This window comes from Micropterus dolomieu, linkage group LG04 (assembly GCF_021292245.1).
Source record: "Micropterus dolomieu isolate WLL.071019.BEF.003 ecotype Adirondacks linkage group LG04, ASM2129224v1, whole genome shotgun sequence".
Classification (NCBI taxonomy): Eukaryota; Metazoa; Chordata; class Actinopteri; order Centrarchiformes; family Centrarchidae; genus Micropterus; species Micropterus dolomieu.
In genome coordinates this window covers 28,815,067-28,840,219 of record NC_060153.1, presented here as the reverse complement: position 1 = coordinate 28,840,219, position 25,153 = coordinate 28,815,067, and the positions used below count along the sequence as shown (strand labels likewise).

At 40.8% G+C, this 25,153-nt stretch overlaps 2 protein-coding genes across 6 annotated transcripts in view; one reads left to right on the top strand and one right to left on the bottom strand.

The window, feature by feature from the left end:
- On the bottom strand, positions 1-4,561 carry LOC123969376 (keratin, type I cytoskeletal 19-like). The gene is made up of 8 exons (XM_046046722.1): positions 4,039-4,561; positions 3,292-3,374; positions 2,897-3,053; positions 2,042-2,206; positions 1,778-1,903; positions 1,337-1,557; positions 865-929; positions 1-768 (listed from the first exon to the last, which is right to left on the bottom strand). Exons 1-8 carry the CDS (start codon positions 4,423-4,425, stop codon positions 662-664), a joined length of 1,311 nt encoding a protein of 436 aa, XP_045902678.1. The 5' UTR covers positions 4,426-4,561; the 3' UTR covers positions 1-661.
- Positions 4,103-25,153, top strand: part of krt222 (keratin 222) — a 30,900-nt gene continuing 9,849 nt past the window's right edge. Inside the window, exons 1-8 of one of the 5 annotated variants that reach the window (XM_046046718.1) lie at positions 4,103-4,542; positions 7,598-7,675; positions 12,148-12,339; positions 12,580-12,771; positions 15,654-15,736; positions 17,825-17,978; positions 19,108-19,401; positions 21,668-21,793. In XM_046046718.1, coding sequence (XP_045902674.1) covers positions 12,328-12,339; positions 12,580-12,771; positions 15,654-15,736; positions 17,825-17,978; positions 19,108-19,401; positions 21,668-21,793 — 861 coding nt within the window. In that variant the 5' untranslated portion in view covers positions 4,103-4,542; positions 7,598-7,675; positions 12,148-12,327. Of the gene's footprint in view, positions 4,543-7,591; positions 7,676-9,663; positions 9,772-9,854; positions 10,224-10,360; positions 10,756-12,147; positions 12,340-12,579; positions 12,772-15,653; positions 15,737-17,824; positions 17,979-19,107; positions 19,402-21,667; positions 21,794-25,153 lie in introns of those variants that run through there. The other 4 variants (XM_046046719.1, XM_046046716.1, XM_046046717.1 and 1 more) reach the window with 4 other exon arrangements.

Sequence of the window (25,153 nt, the reverse complement as noted above, 5' to 3'; positions counted from 1 at the left end):
TGGAGTTCAGATGTTTATTTCCTTGAGAAATTTAAATTAAAAGTCAAAGATCCCTATCACAACAGAATACAGGAAGATTTATGGGAAGTGTGGTCTTAATTTAGATAAATACTTTGCATCACAGAGACTGCCAATCCTTTTGACAATGGACTGATTTCCTTTGGTAATTGTACTAGGACAACATTTAATTTGACAAAATTTCCTTAAAAATGCTACATGAAACATTTTTACCATTGTTAACATGAGAAAAACATCACTGTGCACAAATATTTTCTATTGCTTTTCATACTGGCCACATTTCCTTTCTCACAGTGCCATCCTAATTTTGTTCTTCAGGAGGCAGATTGGAGGACAGTTGGTATAACTGTTTTCAGTGGGTTTTAGATAAATGGTGGTGACAGAAAAATAAATGTAATTCAGACACAGTATATAGTCTGTTTTCCCACCAATGCTTTCACATTCACATTTTTTTAAACATTCTATTGGCTCTTAAAAAAATAGCAATAGATCAGAACCAATATTTTCTGGCAACAAAGTCCATCAGCACTGCACAAATATTTGGAAAATATAAGATAGGTGTCAGAAACAGAAAAAATACAGGAGGGCCTCTTGAAGCAAATTCCCCCCCTCCTTTTTTTGAATATGTTGGGATGCAGTCTGTCTACTTCTTGATGACCTCTGAGTCTACATCTTCTGTGCGGGACACCACTTTTCCATCAACAATTTCCTCAATCACCACCCTCCTCCTCTGCGTTATAACTGGTTGAGCTGCAGACAAAAATTAAACAAAATGTTACCTATAGGATATTGCATTTTTTTTACGAGCAAAGAGCAAAAAATACAGTGGGGGGGATTTAAACTTACGTTTGACTTCAGTCTTGACTTCGGTCTTGACTTCGGTCTTTTGTACAGTTTTGGAAATAGTTTTGCTAGAAGATAGACAAAAGTTAGTTTTTTTGCATTCAAGACACACATTTTGGAAACAGACTTAGTATTTGTTCATTAGTGAGCTTTAAATGCGCTGTTATACAGATTTTGTTCCCTTTGGACAGGGCCAGGCTAGCTGTTTCCCCTTTTTCCAGTCTTTATGCTAAGCTAACAGTCTGCTGACTGTAGCTTCCTATTTATTGTAAAGACATGGGAGTGGTATCAATCCTTTATCATCCAACTCTCAAATCAAAAGCAAAAAAGTATTTCCTAAAATGTTGATCCATTTGTTTGATAAAAGAACTGAATCAACAGATTTTTTCTCTATTCTACCTGCCTGCCTGTCTGTCCAGCTACAGAAGAATCACACGGTAAGTGTGACAAAGATCTCACTAAAGAATTCCCTTACGTTTGATCCTCTCCATCCAGCAGTCTTCTGTACTCAGCGATCTCCAGCTCCAGCCTGGTCTTAATGTCAAGCAGCACCTGGTAGTCTGTGCCCTGCCTCTCGATGTCCGCCCTCACCCGACTGAGCTCGCCCTCCATGGAGTTGACCATGGCCTGGAGCTGGTTCAGCTGCTGGTTGTAGCGTGACTCTGTCTCTGCCAGTTGGCCCTCCAAGGCAGATTTCTGCATGGCGGAGAAAAAACAAAAACAGGAGAGTTTACTGACTGATTATTTATCGTGTACAGTCAACCATGTTGTAATATATATTACTACAGTAAGATCACAGACTTGATACTGAGCAACGCAACATTTACGTTATATAGTAGTGCAAAACTATTGCATGAAAATGTGTGTTGTAGCTTCCTTTGGTATTGACATATGTTGTATATGGGATCTCATTTACCAGGCTGTGCTGGGACTGTAGCTCAATCTGCAGGGCCTGCAGGGTCCTCTTGAGATCGTTGATCTGACTTCGGGAGGTCTGGAGGGTCTCTGTGCTGGATGCCACTTGCTTGTTCAGGTCGTCAAACTGGAAGACATGAGATTGTAAAATGTCCAAAAGCTACTCAGGCCATTTGGAAATTGTTTGATATTTAGGACACATTTTCAGTTAAATGCAGGCATGAGATGAGATGATATTAACAAGGTATCACCTCGTTCCCCTCACCTTGACCTTGTACCAGGCCTCCATTTCGCGGCGGTTCTTGTCAGCGATACCCTCGTACTGAGACCTGATCTCCTCCAGCATCTTGGTTATGTTCTCCTGAGGCCCGCCGTCTACCTCCACGTTCACAGAGCTGGCCTTAACTTGGCCACGCAAGCCTGCAAGCTCCTACAGGCGGGACAACAGGGACAAAAGGTCGAGTAAGGTCAAAGATAACACGAACATGAAAATAGGACTGGACCACAGTTAAAGTGTGAATATATAACCTTTGAAAGACAAAACAACACATACCCTTATGCAATTCGGTAAACTTAGTAGTTCTGCTGCACCAGCCTGACTTGGTCTGGTCTGTATCTTGTTATGTTGTAACGTTAGCTAACATTAGCAAACTTGTTTTTTAAAATGTCTTAAAATGTCATTTTGCCTATCTTGCCATCTCCATCTATTCTTATGTATTAAATAGCGTTACCTCTGTGTTTTGTACGGCCCCTTGCACAAATAAAACTCGAAAAACGTTATTCATGTTGATGCTCATTTAGGAGCACATCTGCAAGTAAATCAACTGAGATGTCAAGTTATCAGATGAGTCACTATTTTCTGGCAGGCGTTTGGCAAATAGTTGGCTAACTGTTTCATGAAAAACTATTTTAATGTTGTTTTGACCCTTAGCAGTAAGACTTTCTAGAAGCTATGACCGGAATGGATCTTTAATATTTCTATTTGGTCATATAAAGAAACCGAACAAGACTGATCTTTTGTTTTGCAGTGCAGAAACTGATAACTGTGAAGATATTGAGGACAATTGGGCACCTGAGCTCACTGATGGTCTAATGATATTCCCAACAGCAGAACTCTCACCTCTGCATGGTTCTTCTTCAGGTAGACCAGCTCCTCCTTCAGGCCCTCCACCTGCATCTCCAGGCTAGACCGGGCTGTGGTCAGGTCATCCAAAACCCTGCGCAGTCCGGAGATGTCCGACTCCACTGACGTGCGCATTGCCATCTCATTCTCAAACCTGTCGAGAGACACGCAGCACAGTGGTTTATGTTGCTGTTCCCACTATCAAAAAGACAAACCTGTTTCACCAGTTTAAGGCTCTGTCGATAATCACACCCCTGTGACATTATGTCCACATGGACTGGATCTACTGAACGAACATGTGATGTCATGTTGCCATTATAAAAAAATAGTAATGCCAATATGGTTTTTCACCACACAGGACTGAAACCTTCTGACATAACATTTCCACTCACTTTATTCTGAAGTCCTCTGATGCCAGTCTGGCGTTGTCAATCTGTAACATCAGCCTGGCATTGTCCTGTGAGGCAACACTGATCTAAACAAAGAAGAGAAAAAAAAAAAGCATTGTCAGTGGTTTCTTATCTACATATAATATAACCACAAAGGCGTGTTTGTGATTCGTTATGTAGAATATGGGCTGGCAGTGTTTCCTTGATCAGCAGAATAGTTTGCTTTGCACCGGACTCTTTCAATCTGGATGGCATCACATTTGCTCATTAAGTGTTAAACACCCCTCTTGGCAGTTCTTGGCACAACAAAAAAAGAAAAAGAAGCTCTACTTTTAAAGTCTAGTGGCCCAGCTAACTTGTTCTTTCTGACTTTAACTCGCACATGCAGTACATCCTGTTTGTTGTTCCTGATATTTTATGCTAACTGAGAATTATACTGCTGACTTTAATGAGTTATTCATAATGCAGTATGTCAATATGGTGGGGAAAGAATAAAAAGAATAAAGGCTTTCTATGGGTTGGATTCTAATTTGTGGAGGATAAGCCCACCTAAAGTTTTTAAAAGTATCTTAAGTCATGTTATATAATTATCAAAAACGACATGTGTTATATATTCCAAATGTTTTATTAAATCACATTATTTTTAGGTTATCATATTATTATGATTATTTTAAAGTAGTAAAATAGAATGTATATAATTAAAGACGTCTTGGTTCATGTTTCTGAGACTGTGGGGAGGGAAAAGCATACCTTTTTGCGCAGGTCGTTGACGATTGCCTCATACTTGCTGTAGTCCCTGGTGGTGGGGGTCTGCTTCTCGTACCACTCGCGGATCTGACGCTCCAGCTGCGCATTAGCGGACTCCAGAGAGCGCACTTTTCCCAGGTAGGTGGCCAGGCGGTCGTTTAGGTTCTGCATGGTCACTTTCTCGCTGCCTGAACTGTTCACGTTACCTCCGGCACCGTTCACCGCGTCTGCCAGGTCAAAGCCAGACCTAAGACCGTTGGAGGCGTAGGACACCCGGACGTTTTCACCACCTGCACCGCCATAGACGCTTGTACCCCGCTTGGAGCCTGTCATTGTGGGCAGAGAGTACAGGGACAGGGCGGATAACCCAGAGCGGTACGGGCTGTTCATGGTGTCTACTGTTCTGATACAGGAGCAGTCAAAGAAAGACACGAAGGAGACAGTGCTGAGGCGGACTGGAGGATGGATTTTATAGCCTCCTTCCTGAACGTGGGCGCGGCTGAACAGGTAGGTGGAAAGATGCTGCTCGCCACCATCACAGGTGTGGCCACAGGGCGTGGTGGGTTGGCATTCAGGTTTACTGCCCGCGATAGCCTACCTAACGGCTGTCACGGAAATTTCAGTTCAGGTGAGTTAGGCGTGAGAGACATTGTTCATCCCAATTGTCACCTTTAATTAAGCCTCACACACTTAATCTCATGAGGAAATACAGGATTAGCATTCCTTTATAAGCAGTCACTGGCTAATTTATCCCAACATTAAATATACATGTCTTCAACAACCGACCCAAAGCTTAATAAATAAATTGGACCATGTGTCAGTGTAATTGTACTTCCTACTCATTTTAACAAACTGACCAACTGTTGTTTTTGAGATTACTGATCTTATTAGTTGTAGGTACAATCACAGTTAGGTGCTGAGAGAATGTATTGTTCCTGTGTTTTAGTGCCCCAGGCTGCTGTAGCATAAGCAAACATAGGTGAGCTTGATCTTTTTAGGTTTATGCCTGCATGTGAATAAACATAAACTCAAAAGGAGGTGAGGGGTCTGCTAAACTTTAGAAATGAATTTCACTCATTCAGAGCAGAGCTAACATAACCTTGTCTCATACAGTGGCCATGTGTACAATGGATTTTTAAGAATGGCCTATACTGATACTGAATTCACATTTTCATGTGCATGCAATCACTTGTTGTGCTTTAAGCTCTACAAACCGACAGCAGTGATCATTTTTCAGTATCAGATGGCAGCACAATGCCTGAGGATGGCTCTTGTCATAACCAAATTATGTTTTCTTCAATATATGTATATATTATTTCTTATTAGTGATTAGTGAAATAGTTTTTTCTGACCTTTTCAACATAAGTTATTTTTCTAATCAAAATCTGACCTTGGATTGGACTAAAAACATGAATAGTTTCAGCACTTCTTCCACAACCCTCCTTTACCAGAAGGACATAGGTCTGCAATTCTCTTTCAGAAAATAATAATTCCATGCTGAGTTGTGGATTGATTGCATACGGGCACGTCTGTGTTGGCCAGTCTGTCAGCACGTTTTAATTCAAGTGACCTCAACACGCAACATGTGTAAGAAGCTAGTCACAGAAAAAGACAGCATGTTGTCTGATCCCCCAGTTGCAGATACGCAAGACTGGAAAGTTGTATTGGGATCCAGGATGACTGACTACAACAGTGTTTTGATGTTATAATATGACACTCAAAATGTTCAGGAGTCGTTCCCTTTTCCTCTGCTAGCAAGCTTGTAATGCCTATCCACTGTGCAAAATACAACTAAAAGTTGATCTTGGCAGCCATAGTGGAATACTCCCGGAGAAACAAGGACACTATAAAGACCTTATTTATTTTTCCAAACAGCTGCCAAGTAGCCCTGTTTTGAATACTGACAGTCACTCCGAAACTCAATAGGCTCCAATTCCCAAGAAACATGTTTGTTCTCATAACTGCTGACATTTATAAAAACAAGTCCAAATATCGTTTAAATGATATAATTACCAGTATGGACACTGTGAAATGGATCAATTAGAAGTGATTGGCAGGCGTTTTACTGTTAATGGGTGGACTAGCGGGTGCTGCTCTTTAATCAGGTGTTCTTAATGTGCGTGTGTGGGTTTTTTTTGTTACCTTTCATGAGAAATTTACGAAACCGCCAGTAAACCAGTCTAATGAGGCATTACTAAGCCTCTACAAGCATTTCTTAAGAACTGATTTGAGTACTGACATGTAAATGCCCCTTAAGTCAAATAGAAAATGAATCAGATAAGCTTCTTTTAGATACCGAAATCTTAGCAATACAGAGTGTTAAACTGGATCTAAACTGACAAAGGAGATTAAACTAAAGGGGGTTGGCGTTAGACCAATGCATAATTTGAAAGAATGAACTCAGGAGCTGAAACTAGGGTTTAAATAATCAATATATTTATATTTACAATGGATCAAATTACTATTTATAATGTGACAAGTCGCTTTGTAGTGACAAACCCAGAGAGAATTATTAAACAACTCAGCTGTGTTTTAGCTACTACTAATCAATCAATGGTCTGTTTTTAGCTGATTGTGCTGTCCCCAAGAGGCCAAAAAACCTATTAATGCTGGTATAAAATAGATCTAGACAGACAGGTGTTTAAACTAAAGATGACTAACTAAACAAAATTCAAAATCATAGTTTGAGCTAGCTGTCTTGAGAAATGATTTCTTAAGAGAGTCAGGGTCTGCAAGAGTTAATACGACACAGGAGCCTAAATTGTCCAGGCCAATGGTGACCTTTTAGGGATGCTTTTCTTTTTGTTAGATTAATATTATTCTGCTTTGTTTTTGTTAAATTTTGAGTTTCTGTCTCTGTTGTTGTCACGCCTAAATAAAGCAACTAAGGACGATAACATAAACTGGCTGAACTTGGGTGAGGTTGGAAGGCTAATAGTGAAAAGGTTAGAAAATTTTAGGCGTGGGATTCAGGACAGATTTATTTAGGTGCTTGTTTAGTTTATTTAAACAATATTTTATTTAAAATAATACAAAAGAAATAATGTCTTAACTAATTTCTAACAGGCAGTTCCAGCATCCCAGTTTGGGTTTCATCACGTTGTCACATTATCACGTTGCCAGGTTCGATCAAACCAAACTCAGTTTATCTCGTCACCTCAGACATACCCACACCACATCCACCAGCCCCTGTGCCGACCCCACCGACCACCAGGAACAACACGAAGTACACGGCGCTGACTTGTTCAGCTGTTTGAAATATTTGCCCATCCTTGTTCTACATAAAACTAAATTACCGCATGTCACTGCTAATCTAATTGTTTTGTGAAATGCAAGTGTTGTATAACCTTGAGGTGCTTTGCAAAATGTCAAACAGATGTGAGAAGGATAACAGTTATTCAGGCACTGTCGAGGTACTTATTTTTTTAATGTTTAATGATACTGACATTAATGTAATTGTTCCCTCAGGCTAAGAATGGAAATACTCAAACTTTGTCATATAAGGCTTTGTTTTTCTGTTGCTTTTTCTTGCTGTGGTCCCTCATTATTACATAAGAACCAGAGTGGGATGGCACAAACGAGCATTCATGATGGACGTGAAAGACACATCGTCATTAACTCGGTTCCCTTCATTGCATAGGTAAAACACCCTCAAAGGAATTTCTTTTATCTGTTATGATTGTTTTCTGGGCTATAAACTGTGAAATGTATGGAATGAGGTGTGTCTGGTAGTCTATTAAGACCGCAACAACATAATTGTTCATTCTTCACTCTCTGGTATGATCAACATTAAAGTTGTGGATGGTTTGGTTGATAGAATTAAGGTTCTGATACTGGCTGAGCCAACATTAGGATGGACCTATTGAACAGTTACCTGGCTAGCTACAGTAAATATTCTGCTTAGTGGACAAGTGGGAATGTATTTCTTGAATTACAGAGTATTAAAGCAGCATTGTGGCCACTTGGACATATAATCACCTTTAAAGATTTTATGGCAAATACAACCCATACCAATTTAGACATCAGCAGCAGCAGCACACACAGCAACATTAGCATGTACTTGTAGTTGTTTTTCTGGCCCCTTGATAAAATATCCAATATTCACTCAGTGCGGGTCTTAGCCACGTTTCAACCGTTTCAAATGAAAAAAAGCTTAAATTATTATATTCAAAAAATTCATCCACTTTTACAATAAACTACATATTTCACTCAATGTGTAGATGCATGTACATGGGATGTGGAGGTGCTAAGTGGGTTGCAGCACGCCCAAAAACCAGGCATTATAAAAAAAAACATTAATTGATTATAAATAAAACTGTGATCCAGAGTTGCAGGGAAGAGAGAGAGAGAGAGAAAGAGAGATCATGTGGACGAGAAAGTGCCAGTATTAAAAAAGCTGATGTTACATAAAAACTTTGTTTGATCACGTGGCCTAATGTTCGTCTACAGCTCTGTGGTTTATCACTGAGGTGTGTGAACTCACTGCAGACTGGAGTCTCAGTTTACAGTGACAGACATACGCTTGTCTCCTCTATGAAACCTCTGCATCCTCTCTGCAATGCATTATTCTAAACTATAATGAACTGGTCGTGGGTCACATCTCTCTCTCTTGTCCGGGTGCTGTCTCTCCCTCTTCCTCTCCTTGCAGGTCGCATGCATAAATCCCTGTTGTTGACGGTGTATTTGCTGTGGCTGCTTTGACAGACAGTATGTTGGTGTTTGGTGGAGTTTGTTGTCTGCTGAGATTTAAATTGTTGTTCATAACGATTAGATATAAGTTATCTTGGCCATTCAAATAACCAGATAAATCAGAATATCTTGCACCATTTAGTATGCCTTTATTATATGGTATGCGTCCCTGTGTTGGGGAGACAGGGGTTGGTTGGCATACTTTATGAATATGGAAATGTTTTCTGAAATTGATGATTCATGATTAAAGTCCTGTTGTGTATTTGTGCCAACCAGCCCCATCGTGGGGTTAGTAAGGGCCCCTACATTTGCTGCTGTATTAGCTCTGTATTCACTGTCCTTTTAGCTCATTTTTAGTCACCAACCTGAGGAATAAAACTGGCTGTTAAGCTACAAAATGCTCCACTGTGTTCACCAGTCTATTTTTGCTTAGAGACAAATCTAGCAACTTTATCAGACCTGAACTCCTCTCCCTTGTAGAGAGTTGCCAATGTTTGTCATTGAAAGTGCAATGTCACATATTTGAGTCATTGTTGAAATAAAAACATGTGAAGCTTTAAATGGTACAATAATAATAATGATTATTTTCAGTTGAAGCATAAATAATGAGTGCTTGAATGAGCGCTTTACAGGTTTAAATAAGACCCTGAGGTACATAGGTTGAAGGATGTTATTATAAAAGCACATGAAACATGCTTTAGCTGCACATAACCCCTACAGCAGAGTCTGGTAAATAGTTTATGTGAAGATAATCCCTTCTGCAGTTGTGGATTTAAACCACAATACCTTCCAATCCAGAACTCAAGTGCTTGTGTAATGATATCATGTACAGACAAAAACCTCCTGGCCTGGGGTTTGTTTTATAATTGTTAGAGAATGGATCAAAGCCATTGTATGTTTTTATAACAGGTGTTTCTCTTTTCCGCGTCTGTCAAACAGTAAAAAACTTCTTGTACAGAAAATGAGGGATCACATGAGAAAGATCAAAGAGCTCCTAGGCGCCCACCCGGGAGGGGAACAGAGGCAGAGGAATGTAAAGTCACAGAGGTCAGGAACACGAGGGAGCTGTTAAGACTGTTCATTGTTAAACCTGTAATCTGAGGCCGACTTGTTTATTTTCTGTCTTGTAGGCAGTGTCCGCCTCTGAAGCCTCCAACTCTGCTCCTGAACTCGACTCACTCTCGCCGTCAGTTACGTGATTCCCCTTGACCAAACAATCCTGCAAATGCCGTGTGACTAAGGCTATTTCTTTGTGGGAGAAACATGACAACTAAAAACAGGCTCGGTAGCATTCCCTGTTTGTAGTCACAGCAGAAATCATCTGTCCCAGTTACTCAGAACAAAGCTGCCTACAACGCCCTGACAGGTGTCGTTTTTCCAGGATTTTAAATAATGACAATCGCCGTCATCATCATTGCTGTTCAGGAGGCCACCTTGCTGAGAGGGTGTGGGAGTGTGATGACACTAAGTATCCTGGCAGTCCTGTCTGGCACTATTTGGTTAGTCAGCATGATTTGTGTGTGGGTGTGTTTGTGTGTGTGTGTTTGTGTGTGTGTGTGTGTTTAATGATTAAAATTTGCATTAACATTTTTTCCTCTTCCCACACATTTTCCTGCTTTACTGTCTACTTATAAAGCTCATTTTCTCCTGCTCTGTCTCCATACCTGTCATTCTGTCACTCTCTATCAGTCCATCTCTCTCTCTCTTTATGATCAAACAGATGGATGAAAACCACAACCAAGACCACATGAGAAAGTCAGCTGGCTGCTGATCCTCTGTCGTTTCTCAGCGTAAAGAATAGAAGTCAAAGCACGGACAATATTTGTACAGCGGTTGTAGCAGATGGAAGTGCAGGGTCAGTTGTCTGCACATCCCCACATCCTGCTAACAGGCAGGATGTGGGGATAAAAGTATCTAAAGTATACAGCAGGCTTGTCTTTTGTAATGTGTAACTGTTAAAGTGAGGCTGTTTAACTTACTAAATCAAAAGCTGAATGCATAAGCAATAAAACGCACTATCATGAAATTTTATACAATTTTATTTTTTGTGCAGCTTCAGTCTTACAAAGACACACAAATAGACTTTGCTATGACACTTTTTGGTGTGACCAGACCATTATTGCTGCATTTGAGCATTTAGATTAAGATAGCGATTACAAAGACAAAGAATCTGGGTGAAAGAGTGGATTAGCATACACAGGTAGCAGGGACTGTCTGAGCTGCAGAGAGAGCTGGAGGTGAATAAAAAGTGTCTTGCAGTGAAAAAGTAGCTGCCTGCTCCCATTGGCTGGATGTAGATGTCGAGTAGGCTGACTCCTCCAGATATTCAGCATGCTAGATATGTGGCTGGCTTCGGCGATGTGTCGGTAATGTATCGGAGAGCTGTTTTGATGTGTCGTTGAGTAGTTCACACATAACAATTAATGAACAATTACAAATCGGGTTTAAAATTGTGTGAACTAGGCTTTACTTAGTTTCACGTGCGCAGTATCAGGAACCAATCAATTATCAATAACTTAAATTCATGTGCTGTATGTATGTGTCATGCTGCGCTTTAAAAATGACCTGTCTATCAACTGGGGAGCAACACCAGGCTACAATTTTGTGTTTTGATTTTTTTGTGGTAGTTTGTTTACTTTTGGATCCCAAAGTACCTTCAAATATTCAAAGGAGTCTTTAAATACCACACCCCTTGCTTAATCAAACACATCTTCTCATAGCGCCTAAAATATTTTCAGTACGGTATGTCTGTGACGACGCCATACAGGCTGTCTGCTGGTTGTAGAAGATAGCTATGAAAATATATCAAAATTCCTGAAGCACCAAAGCCATAATGTGTCTCTGCTGAAATACAGGGCTGTAGTTGTGGCATGTCAGGTCAGTAAGCAGTGTATCCAAGGAAATATTGAAGCCACATTATAATATTAAGAAATGAAACCTTTGGCCCAGACAGACACAAACACTCAGTTATTGTCTAAAACCAGCCAAGACTGTTATTGAGCAAGATGTAGTAACTCTGCACAAAGTGTGTGTTACTTGACCTCAGTGCAGCTTCACATTAATTATAGTACATTTAAAGGTACCCTCTTATTAAAGCACAACTCAAATACATACATGCACTCACACACAGGTCCCATCACTGCATCTCCCTGAACATTCACTCCACAGCTTGTGTTGCTGCCTGTGTGAAAACAGCTCAGTAATCCTGGATCAGAGAGGACAAAGGGCCCCAGAGTGCTGGTGATGTAAGCAGCGTGTCCAGTCAGTGCTTACCCCACTGCTCTCGCCTCTCCCACACGCTGCCTCGGGAGGTGAGGTGGGACGGAGAGGAACATCCCTGGCGTGGAGGACCCTCAAGACCACAAACTGACCCACACACAGCGATACTGGCAGACTAATGGCAGCCTGTCTGCTCTGTCTCAGGGGCCCGCTACTGATGACCTGGGACACAGTGGGAAGCGGAACGTGTTGACCAGCTCGCTGTAGAGGAATGTAGCTAAGCTGTGGGGAGTGGTGGATCGGCTCAGTGTGACCAGGTGAACAGACTGAGGGACTTTTGCTGTCTCATTACTACACTTACTGTGCCTTATTTCGTGGAAGGCCATGTTGCCTCAGGTGGGTAAACATTTACCTAGTAAACGCCCCTGGCAGCGTGTGATGTAAAGTGGGTGGCAGACTGTTGCTTGTTATAACTCTATAACTCCGTGTATGCATTCTGCAAGAAACATAGTAAGTTGGATAGTCGCGTGCTATCTGAATGTTTTGGCTATCAGCTGTGTTGCGTCATTTGACTGTATGGAAATATCAGCGGCTCATGTTGTGTGTCTGCAAACATTTGGGTGTGCTCTCTCTCAGGTCTCCATGGACTCCAGTCACACCATGTGGGGTTTGAACACCCGCTTGAAGAGCTTCCTGGAGCAGGTGAACAGGCTACAGGAGGCCAACTGGCGACTTGAGGCCCAGATAGCTGACTGGGGTGTCAGGAGCACCTCACGCTCCCGGGACTGGTCCCAGCAGGAACAGACCATCAATGAGCTCCGTGCCCAGGTCAGACTTAGTTTTGCTGAGATTTTTAAATATCAGGTGATGATTTGGAATCACTTAGGCCAGAGATTTTCAAACTGTTAAAGGTGAGGCTTAATGATCTGAAGTGAAAATAAATTAGTTATCAAAAGGAGATCACATAGAATAGCCTAAATGCGTGTGATTTGGTTTAAGAGATAGTTCAGACACATGATAGTAGGGGATTTTTACTGACTCCTAGAGTCAGGAACTAAAACATGCCAGGGACCCACCTTTTTTATGCATTTGGTTTAAGTCTGAAGGTATTAGCCTATCATGGCTCAGTTGTTGAGTGTCTATGGGATCAAATAACATAATCATGATCCCAAAGGCATCCAGGTAAACTAAGGGGTTCTGGGGAGGCACATTTCCCCAAGCTTTGCCAGACGGGAGGCCCACAGTCTCAGACTTTGAAAACCCCTGACTTAGACATTTCACATCTGTTTGACAAAGGTATAAAAGTAATTCAGATGTGCCAAAGTTTTATTTCCATTCAGGCTTTATGATTATGCTCCATTACATCAGCTCAAGGCCATATTGGCTGGCAGACACCAGAAGTAGGTATCTATGATCAAACAGCAGTCAAAACAGAGACACATCAGATTACTATTGTACTATTGTTGATGACGACTGCGTGCAACATCATGTCAACAGCTTCAAGTAAATGTTCACCAGGTAAAGTGGCTTAAGGGCAGCGCTGGCTGGGAAACAGCTGCATTAATTAAAACCATCATCAACTTCAAGTTGCTGTTGGAACTTTATACAAAGACTGAGAGTGTATAGTGGCTAAACATAGGTTGGAGTCTATAGAAGTTGTAAATTGCTGTTGATTAGTGATAATTATCATGTTTGTACTCCAGGCGGTTAGCCAGCAGCCTCTTCTTGAACCTTTTCAAAACCAGCTGGATACTTATTTGCTGACAGAAATTGACATTCTGGAGAAGCAAGGGCAGTAAAAAGCTTATTTAAGTGATGTTTACTGTCCTACAATGTTGGATCAGTACTATGAAGGATCTTTGTTAGAGATAAATCATTAAACTAACTTGAGGATTAGAAACGTTGCTGTCACACAGAAAGAATGCGGAAAACATTTTATTACTTTAAAGGCCCTTCCACTTACAGCAGTAGAACATTAACGCCAATGGGTATGGTTATCTCACATGTCCCGACTTGATGGTTTTCAACTGCTTTCTTCTTTTAGCGTCACTCTCTGCACGAGTAGGTGTCACTGACTGACGTTTTAATCTCTTGTTTCTTGTTTCATACCCCGTCATCCAGCTAAACTCCAATGTTTGGCTGATGTGCCCGTGACTGTGACAGGCACAAGAGCAACCTCTGCATGTGTCATTGTTCACTGAGCCAGGCAATGCTTTCATGTCAACATATAGGATTACTTTGTAATTGATCTTCATAAGAAGTGCTTAGATTATCTTATTATTTACAGCAGAGATGTTATGATGAGTAAGTAAGACATTAAGTTGGAAATCTTGTCAGTACTCATTCATTCATCTCACATGGGCTCAAAAATGGGGAGGCACTGAAACATCCTCATGAGTGTTTTATACGTATATGAAATAAATGTTAAGCAATTTTTCGTTATCTTTGGCGTTCCTTCAACATGGGTGTGTCTTGTTCTGAAAGTGTTGTATTCATAAGACAACAAAGGGAACAAGGGTGTGTTAAGATTTTAATGTGTAAAGACAAGGAGCCACCGTTTTGTAGGCTACTGGGATTCCTCCATTGGAACCTTTTAACCTAAACAATGAGAATCAAAAGAATCGGGAACGAATGGCACATTTTGGTCATTTTTACACAAGCCTCTGTATCACTACTAATGCTAAACTAAAAAACCCAGTAGTTTGTTTGCTGTGTTGTGTAAGATGTTAGCTTTACTCCATGTACTGTATGAATGCAGTACATGCTTCAGAACTGATTGATCCCAGAAGTGAGGTGAGGAGAGATAAAAAAAAAAACAATTAAAAAAATAATTTCAATTGTAACAGCCAATTTGATGTGCTATAAAGCACAATAATTATTACCCAAAGATTATTTCAGTGTTTCACAAAAGATGAACAAGTTATATTCACCAGACTGCACAGGGCACATCAGGCATTATTGTACAGGAACATCATAATCTATTCATCTTAGTTTGAAAATAAAGATATGATGTATTCTTGATATATTCTGGTGATTCCAGTTTTCCAAAAAGACTGTATTCCTCAGCTCATCAGTCGCCATAAGTACTTTTAATACAAAAGTTGTGGTTTGTGCAAAGTCTTTGGCTCATTATAGCTTATTTGTGAGTGGATGCATTTAGTGAGATGCAGCATTTGAAATGTTTAAAATTGTGCATTTCTTTGGTTTTAATCTGGACTGAATTTGGCTTTCCACTTTCCAAAATGACTCATTTTCATCAGGGAGGCTATACCAGGAAAATAGCTTGAAGCTAATGAGCCAATATTAGGTTAGTTTTGGTCCTGGTATAGTCTTGAATCACCTAGACAGGAAATAGATTGTTTGTCCAGATATGTACAAAGTTACTAACTCATTTCTTACAGGACATGGAACATTTTATTTTATGTAGAGCATCAAAGCGTACTATCCTAAAGGAGAGACATAATCATCCCTGATATAAAGGTTATTCTTCCAGTAGTCCTTTTGCACAGAAGACATATTAACACATTGGTTTATTAAGTTCTCTACACGTAGGTGGCCGTGCAAAGTAACACAGTATAATAATACAGGACGTAATGTAAACAAAGTATTTTACTCTGTTTGACAAGACCTCTACCAAATTCCCTGGCCCAAATTAACTTTACTCAGCTGTACTCTAATCTTATTGTATTGTTTTGTATTTTTTTTGTCAGGTTGGTAAACTACTGATGGAGAATGCCCAGCTGGCATTACAGTCTGACAGCATGAAGTCCAGAGCTGCTGCCATCCGGGCCAGGTCAGCTGTATTTGGCTAAAGTTTTCCTGAAAGGTCTAATGCCCCTCTCCCTTGTTTAATACAGTCTAGGGCTATTAATTAGTAAATTAGGCAAGCGATTGCATACCATAAGCATATTACACTCAATCATACCAAAGTGATCCGGTACAGAGGAGAAAAAAATTTTTTTGTTTCTCAATATACCTGCTAGGATAGAATGTGATCATTACCGGCATCACAATATATTAAGCATAGGTTTAGAATAACTAAGAACGACTTCATCTTTTCATCCTGCTGCAATGCTTTTCCAGGCCTCTGTTATCTAGCTCAGGCCAGTTCTTGCTCTTGTGAGCCAGCTGGCCTGGATTTGTATGCCTCCAGCCCGGGCTTTGTGCTGCGTCAGCACTTTCACTTATGTATTGATGCAGAGTGACACCAAGCCCCCCCCACCCACCACCACCACCTCCACCTCCCTCAACACACACAAACACACTACCTATCAACTGTCAGCCATTAACCCCTGAAGGACAGTTGCAACACTCTGCAGCTTGAAATAAATACACCAGTTCTATTTATAGCTCCAGCTGAGGTTTCTAAAAGACTCTGGACTGTATGACACACATAAATTCTGTCAAGGTCTTTTTTTCTTTTTTTTCCTTCACTTTCATGTATGTAGAGTTTTAAGGACAGAAGCTAAATATATAAATACATAAATAATTATATAATAAAAATGCTTAAAGGTTCAGTGTATAAGTTTTAGTGGCATCTAGTGGCTCACGGTGCATTCACGTGTTCCTCGGATGGTCCCATTTCCCGAGTTGTAAAGTTGTTCCTTCCGACTTCAGTGTGTGTTCATGTGCTCTTAAGTCTGAATGTGGACTCAACATGGACGCTACTACAAAGATGTGTTGATGCGTGTTAACACGCCCCCTGAGTTTTGATCGATGAAGTTGACACATTTATATACATTCACTTAGCACTTTATAAGTACACCTTGCTAGTGCCGGGTTGGACCCCCTTCTGCCTTCAGACCTGCCTTAATTCTTCGTGGCATACTTTCATCAAGGGGGTGGAAACATTGCTCAGAGACTTTGGTGACAACCATGCCACATTCACAGTCACTTAAATACCCTTTCTTCCCCATTCTGATGCTCAGTTTGAACTTCAGCAAGTTGTCTTGACCACGTCTACGTGCCTAAATGAGTTGCTACCATGTGCTTGGCTGAATTGAACAGGTATACCTAATAGAGTGGCAAGTGAGTGTATTTTGCAGCAGCAAGTTATACTATGGATAAATTTGAAATATATAAATAAACAAAATTCTAAATAGATAATATATCCATCCATCCATCCATCGTCAACCGCTTATCCTGCATACAGGGTCACGGGGGGCTGGAGCCAATCCCAGCTGACATCGGGCGAAAGGCATCGTAGGGCCACACATAGACAGACAACCACTCACACTCACACTCAGGCCTAAGGACAATTGCATGTCTTTGGATGTTGGGAGGAAGCCGGAGCACCCGGAGAGAACCCACGCAGACACGGGGAGAACATGCAAACTCCACACAGAAAAGACCTTCTTGCTGTGAGGCCACAGTGCTATCCACCGGACCACCTTGCCACCCTAAATTAATATACAGTACATTAAATACAATTAAATACATTTAATTACATTGCTTTTTTTATTCTTTTATTCAAGAATTTTATTCTACATTAATTAATCATAGTATTTTATTATTTATTTATTTATTTATTTAAGCATTTATAATTATTTATGTATTTATATATTTAGTTTCAACTCTTAAACCCTCCATTTAATGCACCAAAATAGAATCTTTCAGCTAAAATCACAATCCCTCAGTGGGTACTCACTAGCTATTGTTGGAATCCCCTTTTAAATTAACTAGATATATGGCAATACTTGACTTTGATCTATTGTCCTCAATTTGAATTAATATATTTTCTCTGGCCATTTCACCCTTTCCTTCCTGTGTTTATATGAGGTGTTACTGCATTATTGCATATTGCATTTGATGTATGCCATGGATATATGAGTAACAATAAATGCTGAATTGGATAACCTTCCCTGTTGACATCACATCATAGGTGTGAGACGGAGGAGAGGAACACCATGCATCTGGAGCAACAGGTGGCTCTGCTCAGGGAGTCAAAGAGGAAGGCAGATCAGAACAGCCTGACGCTGCAGGCAGAGATTCGGCACTCCATGTCAGAACTGCAGGAGATGCACCAGGAGTTTGAGGTCACTATATGTATTGCAAATGCCTGTTATGACATCTTTTTTTCTTTCTTACCCCACAACCTTTTTAATTTTAATGTACCTTTTATTTATTCAGGCAAAAATGTAACTTTACAATGACAGCCTGACAGAGGGAGTACACTTCTCTTTATCAGACTGGAATGTTTGCTTGGTGGAAGATGTGGTGTGACTCCTTGGGAGCAATGTTGTGAGGAGCCTGAGCTCTTGGTACAGTCACAGAAGGCAAAATACTCTCTAAATTGATTCTATAAGATCAGGGAGAACTTCACAGGCAAACATCTGGTGGCTGGAAAGCCCAGCAACTGAAATTTTCAATTTCTCCAAGAGTTTATTTGGTTTAGTACCAAATATGTAGAATAAAACAAATGAGATTCTGATGTACTTTCATGTTTTGTTCCAATTACATTTTGCTAGCTTATGTCTTTGTACAAAATTTGACCACAGAGATTGAGGGCAAGGATATTTGAGATGCTCTTTTTTACGCTATGAGTGGTTCTCTAAGTGGGGTCTGGTGACCCCTAGGGGTCCTTGAGGGAGGTCCAGGGGGTACCCAGCAAAAAGTAAAATAATTTATTTTCACTACCATTCCATACTTCCAAACCTAGTGCTTTTATACAAGAAGAGTAGATTACATAACAAACTATGTGTAAAGTGCTGTATGTTATTATGGGAATACAAGTAGCCTGTACTTTCACTTCCAACCCTGACATTATAGTCGTGTCATGTTTGTCTGTGAGCATTAGATTTGTGAGAGTGACGTTTCACAGTATCTAACAATTCCTCATCCCTTTACTCATCCATCCCTCCTCTCTCCTTGCTTCCTTTCTTACCTCCTTCTTTTTTTTCTCATTCCTGCTGATTCTCATTTTCCCTCTGCATTGCGTGGACTGCCCACCCCCCACCCCCCCACCCCCAACACACGCATTGCTCTTGCCTCTTTCTCTCCTTTGGATTCATTCACAAACTAGATTCATCTCCCTTGTTTTCTTGTTTTTCTCTTGTATTTCTCACTCCTTACATCACTCACTCTCTTCTCACCGTTTCTCTCTCTCTGCCTCACTCTCTCTCCTGCTCACTCCCCCTTTTCCTCCCTCTGGTTGGCTGTTTGCAGGCAGCCCGGGCTCTACAGCTGCAGCGGGCCGACTCCTGTGATGCTCTGTTAGAGACGGCCACAGAAGCAGCAGCAGCAGCAGCAGCGAGAGGTGAGGAGGATGGCACAGGGATGGAGCTCACCCAGCTCCTCGACCGAATCAGAGCGCAGTGCAATCAGAGCAGACTTCCCGGCCCAGGTGAGAGACACCTTGGCCTGGGTGCCGTGTCTAATCCACTCCCTGGCTTGGCTGGGCCCAGCCGCTCTGGAGCTGCAGCAGCAGCAACCAGAACACACGGAGGAGCTCTCAGTCAGGTACGCATCGCCTCCTGCATCTTCACTCGCATCTTTTTTTCACCGATGACTCTCTCATGTTGCCCTGGCCCTCTGCCAGCGAGACACACCCTCAGGACCAACTCCAGGCTGTCACATAGGCAAGGCAGACTGATGAATTTGCTTGGCTGGAGTTAAATGCTTAGCAGAGTGTTTGCTGACGGTGGTGAAAAGCTTAGGACTCACCATGCCTCTCCCTCTTTTTTTGTGAAAGTGTGTGTCTGGATATGCCTTGATGCAGGTTTGTGTATGTTTTTGTGTGATTGTCTCTGTCCTCTGTTGTTAGTACGGTAAAAAAGCGCAGTGTGGGTGCCTTTTATTATCCCAATGCTCCTGTGCCACAGCACAATGACTTTGGTCTGACAGTGACAATAAAGTGCCTTCGCCAAGGGCTGCAAGCTTCCACAGTGAGAAAATGGAGCAGGTTTGATGAAATGCCCGTTGTTTACATCAGACCTTCTCTGTCTGTCCTACTAAAGTAATGGTTAGACAATGCTGCAGTCAAAAGCCTGCGTGATGTCCATAATTATTATATTTAAATTAAAAATAACTTGCAATCATCTGAGTATTACATTGTTATTATATTGTTTTAATATTATACAGGGAAAACCTGTGCTTCTTGGAAAGAGTTGCATTGTTGGCACTACATGACATCCATCATTTTCAGTGGCCTTTTTAATCTTGAAGGTGCTTCTAAACAAACAAAAGCTATGTTTACATTTGGTGTAAAACGCATTGTGGGGTATTCTTGAGGTCTTGAATGTCTCGAATGCATTTCTCACCTCATAAAACATTTTTAAAGACGATTTTTGAATATTTTTAATTGTTTACATCCATGTTTGCTTCCCTGCCTTTGCTGACACATTTTTGTATTTCTTGTTAATAGTGTAAAACCAGTTGTAGAAAATGTGTTGCGACCTAAAGCATCTACAGTACATGTACAAAGCAGGGGCCCACTTGAAAAATATTGCTCCATAGCACCACAAGTGGTCACAGAGTACTTGCTGCTCATTTAGAATCTCTGTAATGGTTTATAATATAAACTATACATCAACAACATGCACCAGTAGTTTGTCAAAATCACACCAGTGATGTCTGAAATATCACTAGATGTATAAATTGATAAATTGTGGAGTACCTAAGTACAATTACACAACTTCTGTACAATTTAAAGGTGTTTCCAGATGTAAAGATTTTACATTCAAAACACAAGATCAACAAATAACATGATAATTATGATGAACAGTATATAAAGTAGTTTTAATGAACTCTATCTCAACTGCATTAACTACAAGTAGTAATAGTAAAACAGTAGTAATACAAGTACGAGTCATACAATATATAATAACATAACACTGTGTGACAGAAGCCATTCTGTATAATGAGTAATGGTAAAACTGTACTTCTGAACTTTTACATTAGTAACAATACACAACTTTTAGTTGTAATAGAGTATTTTTACATTGTGGTATTGCTACGTTTAGTGGATAAGTTTCAGTTAGAAAGCTCCACTTCCATCACTGCCTGAGATGACAGATGGAATAATAATTTAGTAATCTTGTTGGCCAGTGTTATGAGTAACGAACTGGAACTGATGTAGGAAAATCTAAATTTGCTTGTTGCAAAATTTGCCTATTAATTAAAATAGACTGCACTGAAACAGAAAATGAGAATCACTGGAGTAATAAATTAAACAGAGGATCACTTACATAACTTCAGTAATCTTCTTTTGTTTTTACTGTCAAAATATTGCCATACCGTAACATTGCTGAGACAGCTTCACCGCTTCACTGCATTTTAAGGCGGGTGAGGACGGAGGGTGTGAAACGCCTAACAGCTGTACGATGTGTCAACACAGCTTTTACAGCTGTGTGCACACGCAGGCCTGGTTGTCTGCTTGACTATCTGACTGTGTGCCAGTGGGAAAGAACTGCTACCACAAGGTGTGTTATGTTTATCTAGTAGGCCTACAGATTTTTTATTCCAAGAATCCACGTACCATCAGCTACTGCACCGTAACACGTTCAGTCCACATTTATGTTTATGTGTGATATGTAGAAAAACAGTTCCTCCATATTGTCCCACGAGGTTGAAAATCTGTGTTTGTTGTGTTAAGTGGTGATGCTAGCATGCTAGTAGAAGTTAAAATAAGTGAGTGTGTATGGTTGGGGTTGTATTTGAGATGGTGGCAGGGTGTTTTAGAGTTCTTGTACCTCTTTTAATGTCTGATCCATGTCACCTCACCCAGGAGGAGGCAGCATGGGCGCAGGTGAGCCTCGGCGGCGCTGCCCTGAGGGAGGCCCGGGCTGAGCTAGCTGAGGCCAGGAAGCAGTGGCACTCCCTGCAGGTGGAGATTGAGACCCTACACGCCTTGGTAAGAAAACAAACATTATCACATAGCACGACGGCCAACTCCTTAACTTTAACACTGATAACGCTTCTTCCGTGGCAAGTAGCAGATTGTGTTGTCTTTGTAGAAGTGATATGATAATGATAATGACAATTTAAGAACAAAGAATATATACATATTAGTAGCATAGAATATAGCAGAACACACACTGTATACGGATGGGACGGGAAATTGGTGGTGTGGTTTAGATGTTTCAGCGCAATAGCTACAAATCGCATGTATTTTACATACCTGTCAACCATTTTCCAAAGCTTTACAAATGATTTTACCTTCCAACCACCCCTTAATTTCTAGTGATTTCTTGATTTACTATTTACTACCGTATGAATATTATTTGGAACAAGTACATCTAGAAAAGCAAATATTCAGTTGGTTTTATTTATTTACTTCCAGGTTATCATCATGTAGTGGGAGGGCAGTTGCTAGCAGGTTCTGGAGAATAGGCTGTAATAATGTATATGCAATTAGTAATTGGTTAAAACATGCAAAACCATTATCTGTTAAAACTAACAATGTAACAACTGCATATAAATGGATTTATACAATAACAGGATCTGTGAGGTTGAACTTAGGCACGGCAGTGCTTTGAGCTTGAGGCTAATACAAGTATGCTAAAATGTTTAACAGGTATAATGTTTACTGAAGCGGCAACCTCCAAGGCTGAAAAATGAAGCCAACCCAGGAGTGCAAAAAAATGCAGTTCCTTGAATGGCCATTTGAGGCTGCCTTCAAAACGAGTCAATCCCCATAAAATGCCCCGCTATACAGCAGATATAAACACATTTACAGCTTGGTACAAAAACAGTTTTGGTCTCTATAGCTTATTTCCCCCTTAATGACAACCGTGTAGGGGTGAATTTTTATATAATTCACTCATTTAAATTATATTAGAGCGTTGAATTATTAAGGACAAGGCTGCTTTTACCAGTTGGTGCCTTCTCAGGCTCAGCAACCAGGCTTTATTCAGTCCTCTTCAGCTCCACTTCTTGCCCATTTATTGGAGTAGCCAGAGCTAAGCACTGACAAGACGGCGATGGCCAGTGCCACCCGGAGCTTCACAACAGCTACAGACGCTTCAGAAACTTACGGGTGACATCACGGACATTACGTCCGTGGTTTACACAGCCTTTTACCACATTTACCATGTTCGCCATTTTAGTTTAGTGTGTTAGCATGCCACCTTTTGCTAATTAGCACTAAACACAAAAGTACAGCTGAGGCTGATGGGAATCTCATTTGCACCTATTTGGTGACACACCAAATAAACAAACGTATTGGACAAATAAAACTTTTGACTTGTGATGACAGTAGATGAAATGTCACCAAAGTTATTTCATCAAAGTTACATTTTTGAAATATTTCAGTCGGGATGGAAGTGGTGGACCGACTGACCAGCATTACCATTCCTAGATTCAGGCCGCTAACGTATGTTTATATATTCTACATACATATGTATATGCATCATTTTTAGTGTCTTTACAGTATAGTTTTCTTTAAGATGCATAGAATAGTGTGATGGTTTTGATATTTGGCGGCTGTGGCTCACGAGGTAGAGCGGGTTGCCCGTGAAAGATCGGTGGTTCCACTTGTGTAACACATGTGAATGTTAGTTTCTGTTTGTGTGAATGGTGAATGCGATGTAGCGCTTTGGGTGGTTGAAAAGACTAGAAAGGCGCAATAGAAATACAGAGCATTTACATTTACATTTTAACCAAGTGTCCTAGCTTCATCTAACTCTATAAACTTAAAGAAAAGTTCAAACTTCTGAAACATTTTGTTATTTATTTAGAACATGTTGTTGTAATGCACACAAAATAAAACCCCTCCCAAACAAAGAAGAGTTGATGTTGACTGTGGTTGTCCACTAATCAGAAGGACGCATGTTGTAGACAAGATACTGAACCCCGAATACTGAGAGTGTGTGTTTGATGAGTTGAGCAGTTGGCACCTAGCAGGGCGGCTACTGCCATCAGTGTTTCATCATCATGTGTTTGTGAATGGGTGAATCTGACATGTGTGGAAAGCACTTTGAGTGGTCGGAAGACTAGAAAGGCATAGAGTCCATTTGCCATTACCATTCAAGATAGCAGTAAAGATAACAAAAACTGGGATTGAATTTTCTCATATCATGCCTAACTTTAGTGGGTCATAACAATATCAGGTATGGAATTAACAGGCAGAATCTCCAGTTCAAGATGAGACCAAACTTTTCTATGGATATCTATGGCAGGCCAAAATGTGGCCTGCAACAGACTAGGTAAGCCTTGTTTTTAGTCAAGACTAGGGCTGACCCCGAATAGTCGAAGATTCGACTGTCAGTCTCACAGTCGAATCTTCGCAGTGAAACGAGGATCATGCCATTTTGGCGATATGGGGGTGCTCAACATCTGATTTTACATAGAACCACCAGTTTTCTCCCAATAGGTTAATATACAGCCTATTACAACATAAATTTCAACGTTTAATGCTGTAAATAAACATGTAAAAAGAATAAAACTTTCAATAAATGATTTTAAAGTAAATCCAAAATTGTAACCCTAAGCCTTGGTCGTCAGTGGGCATGTGTAGGCGAAGTGTGCGTGTGTAGGGGCAGTGGAGGAACACTTGTGGAAGAGACGAAGCCCCAGCTTCACTGGTGTTGTGCCGAGTTGTCCGCACCTCGCGGGACTTTCTGATAATTTATCACCGTTGATGAACCACCCAAAGAATATTTTATTGTTTTTAAAAAGCCGGCTACTTGAAATAGACCCACGAGGAACCGCGACGTGCATGCAGCTGTCGGCAGCACGGCATGCACGCAAAACCGGTATGTAGTTGCGATCATGCCACAAAAAAAGCCACTTGAGGAAATTTGAAGTCGTCTCCAACGCATAATGGTGGAAAAACTCACGTCTGGCATGGCATGCGGTTAACACTTTATTTTATGCAGAATAAAATTACTTACAAAACACTGCTGCTTGCATTACGGATGTAAATTGAGCTCGTACATATGCAAAAAACAGTAAACACGATGCTAACGGTAGGACATGACAAAATCCATCACGTACATACACACATGCACGCAAGCACGGTTGAAAAACTGTGGCTTCCCCAGATTGTAATTCCCTCTCGCTACTTACCTGTGACTTCCTCATATAGCCTCTGTTACCACTGTGATGCCCTGCCTATGCCCCCTGGTGTGCAGGTGGAAGACTGTCACCCCTATACAACTTACCACTAACACACAACAAAATTGGCTACAACATGGTAAATGGCAGAGAGAGAGAGAGAGAGAGAGAGAGAGAGAGAGAGAGAGAGAGAGAGAGAGAGAGAGAGAAACGGGAG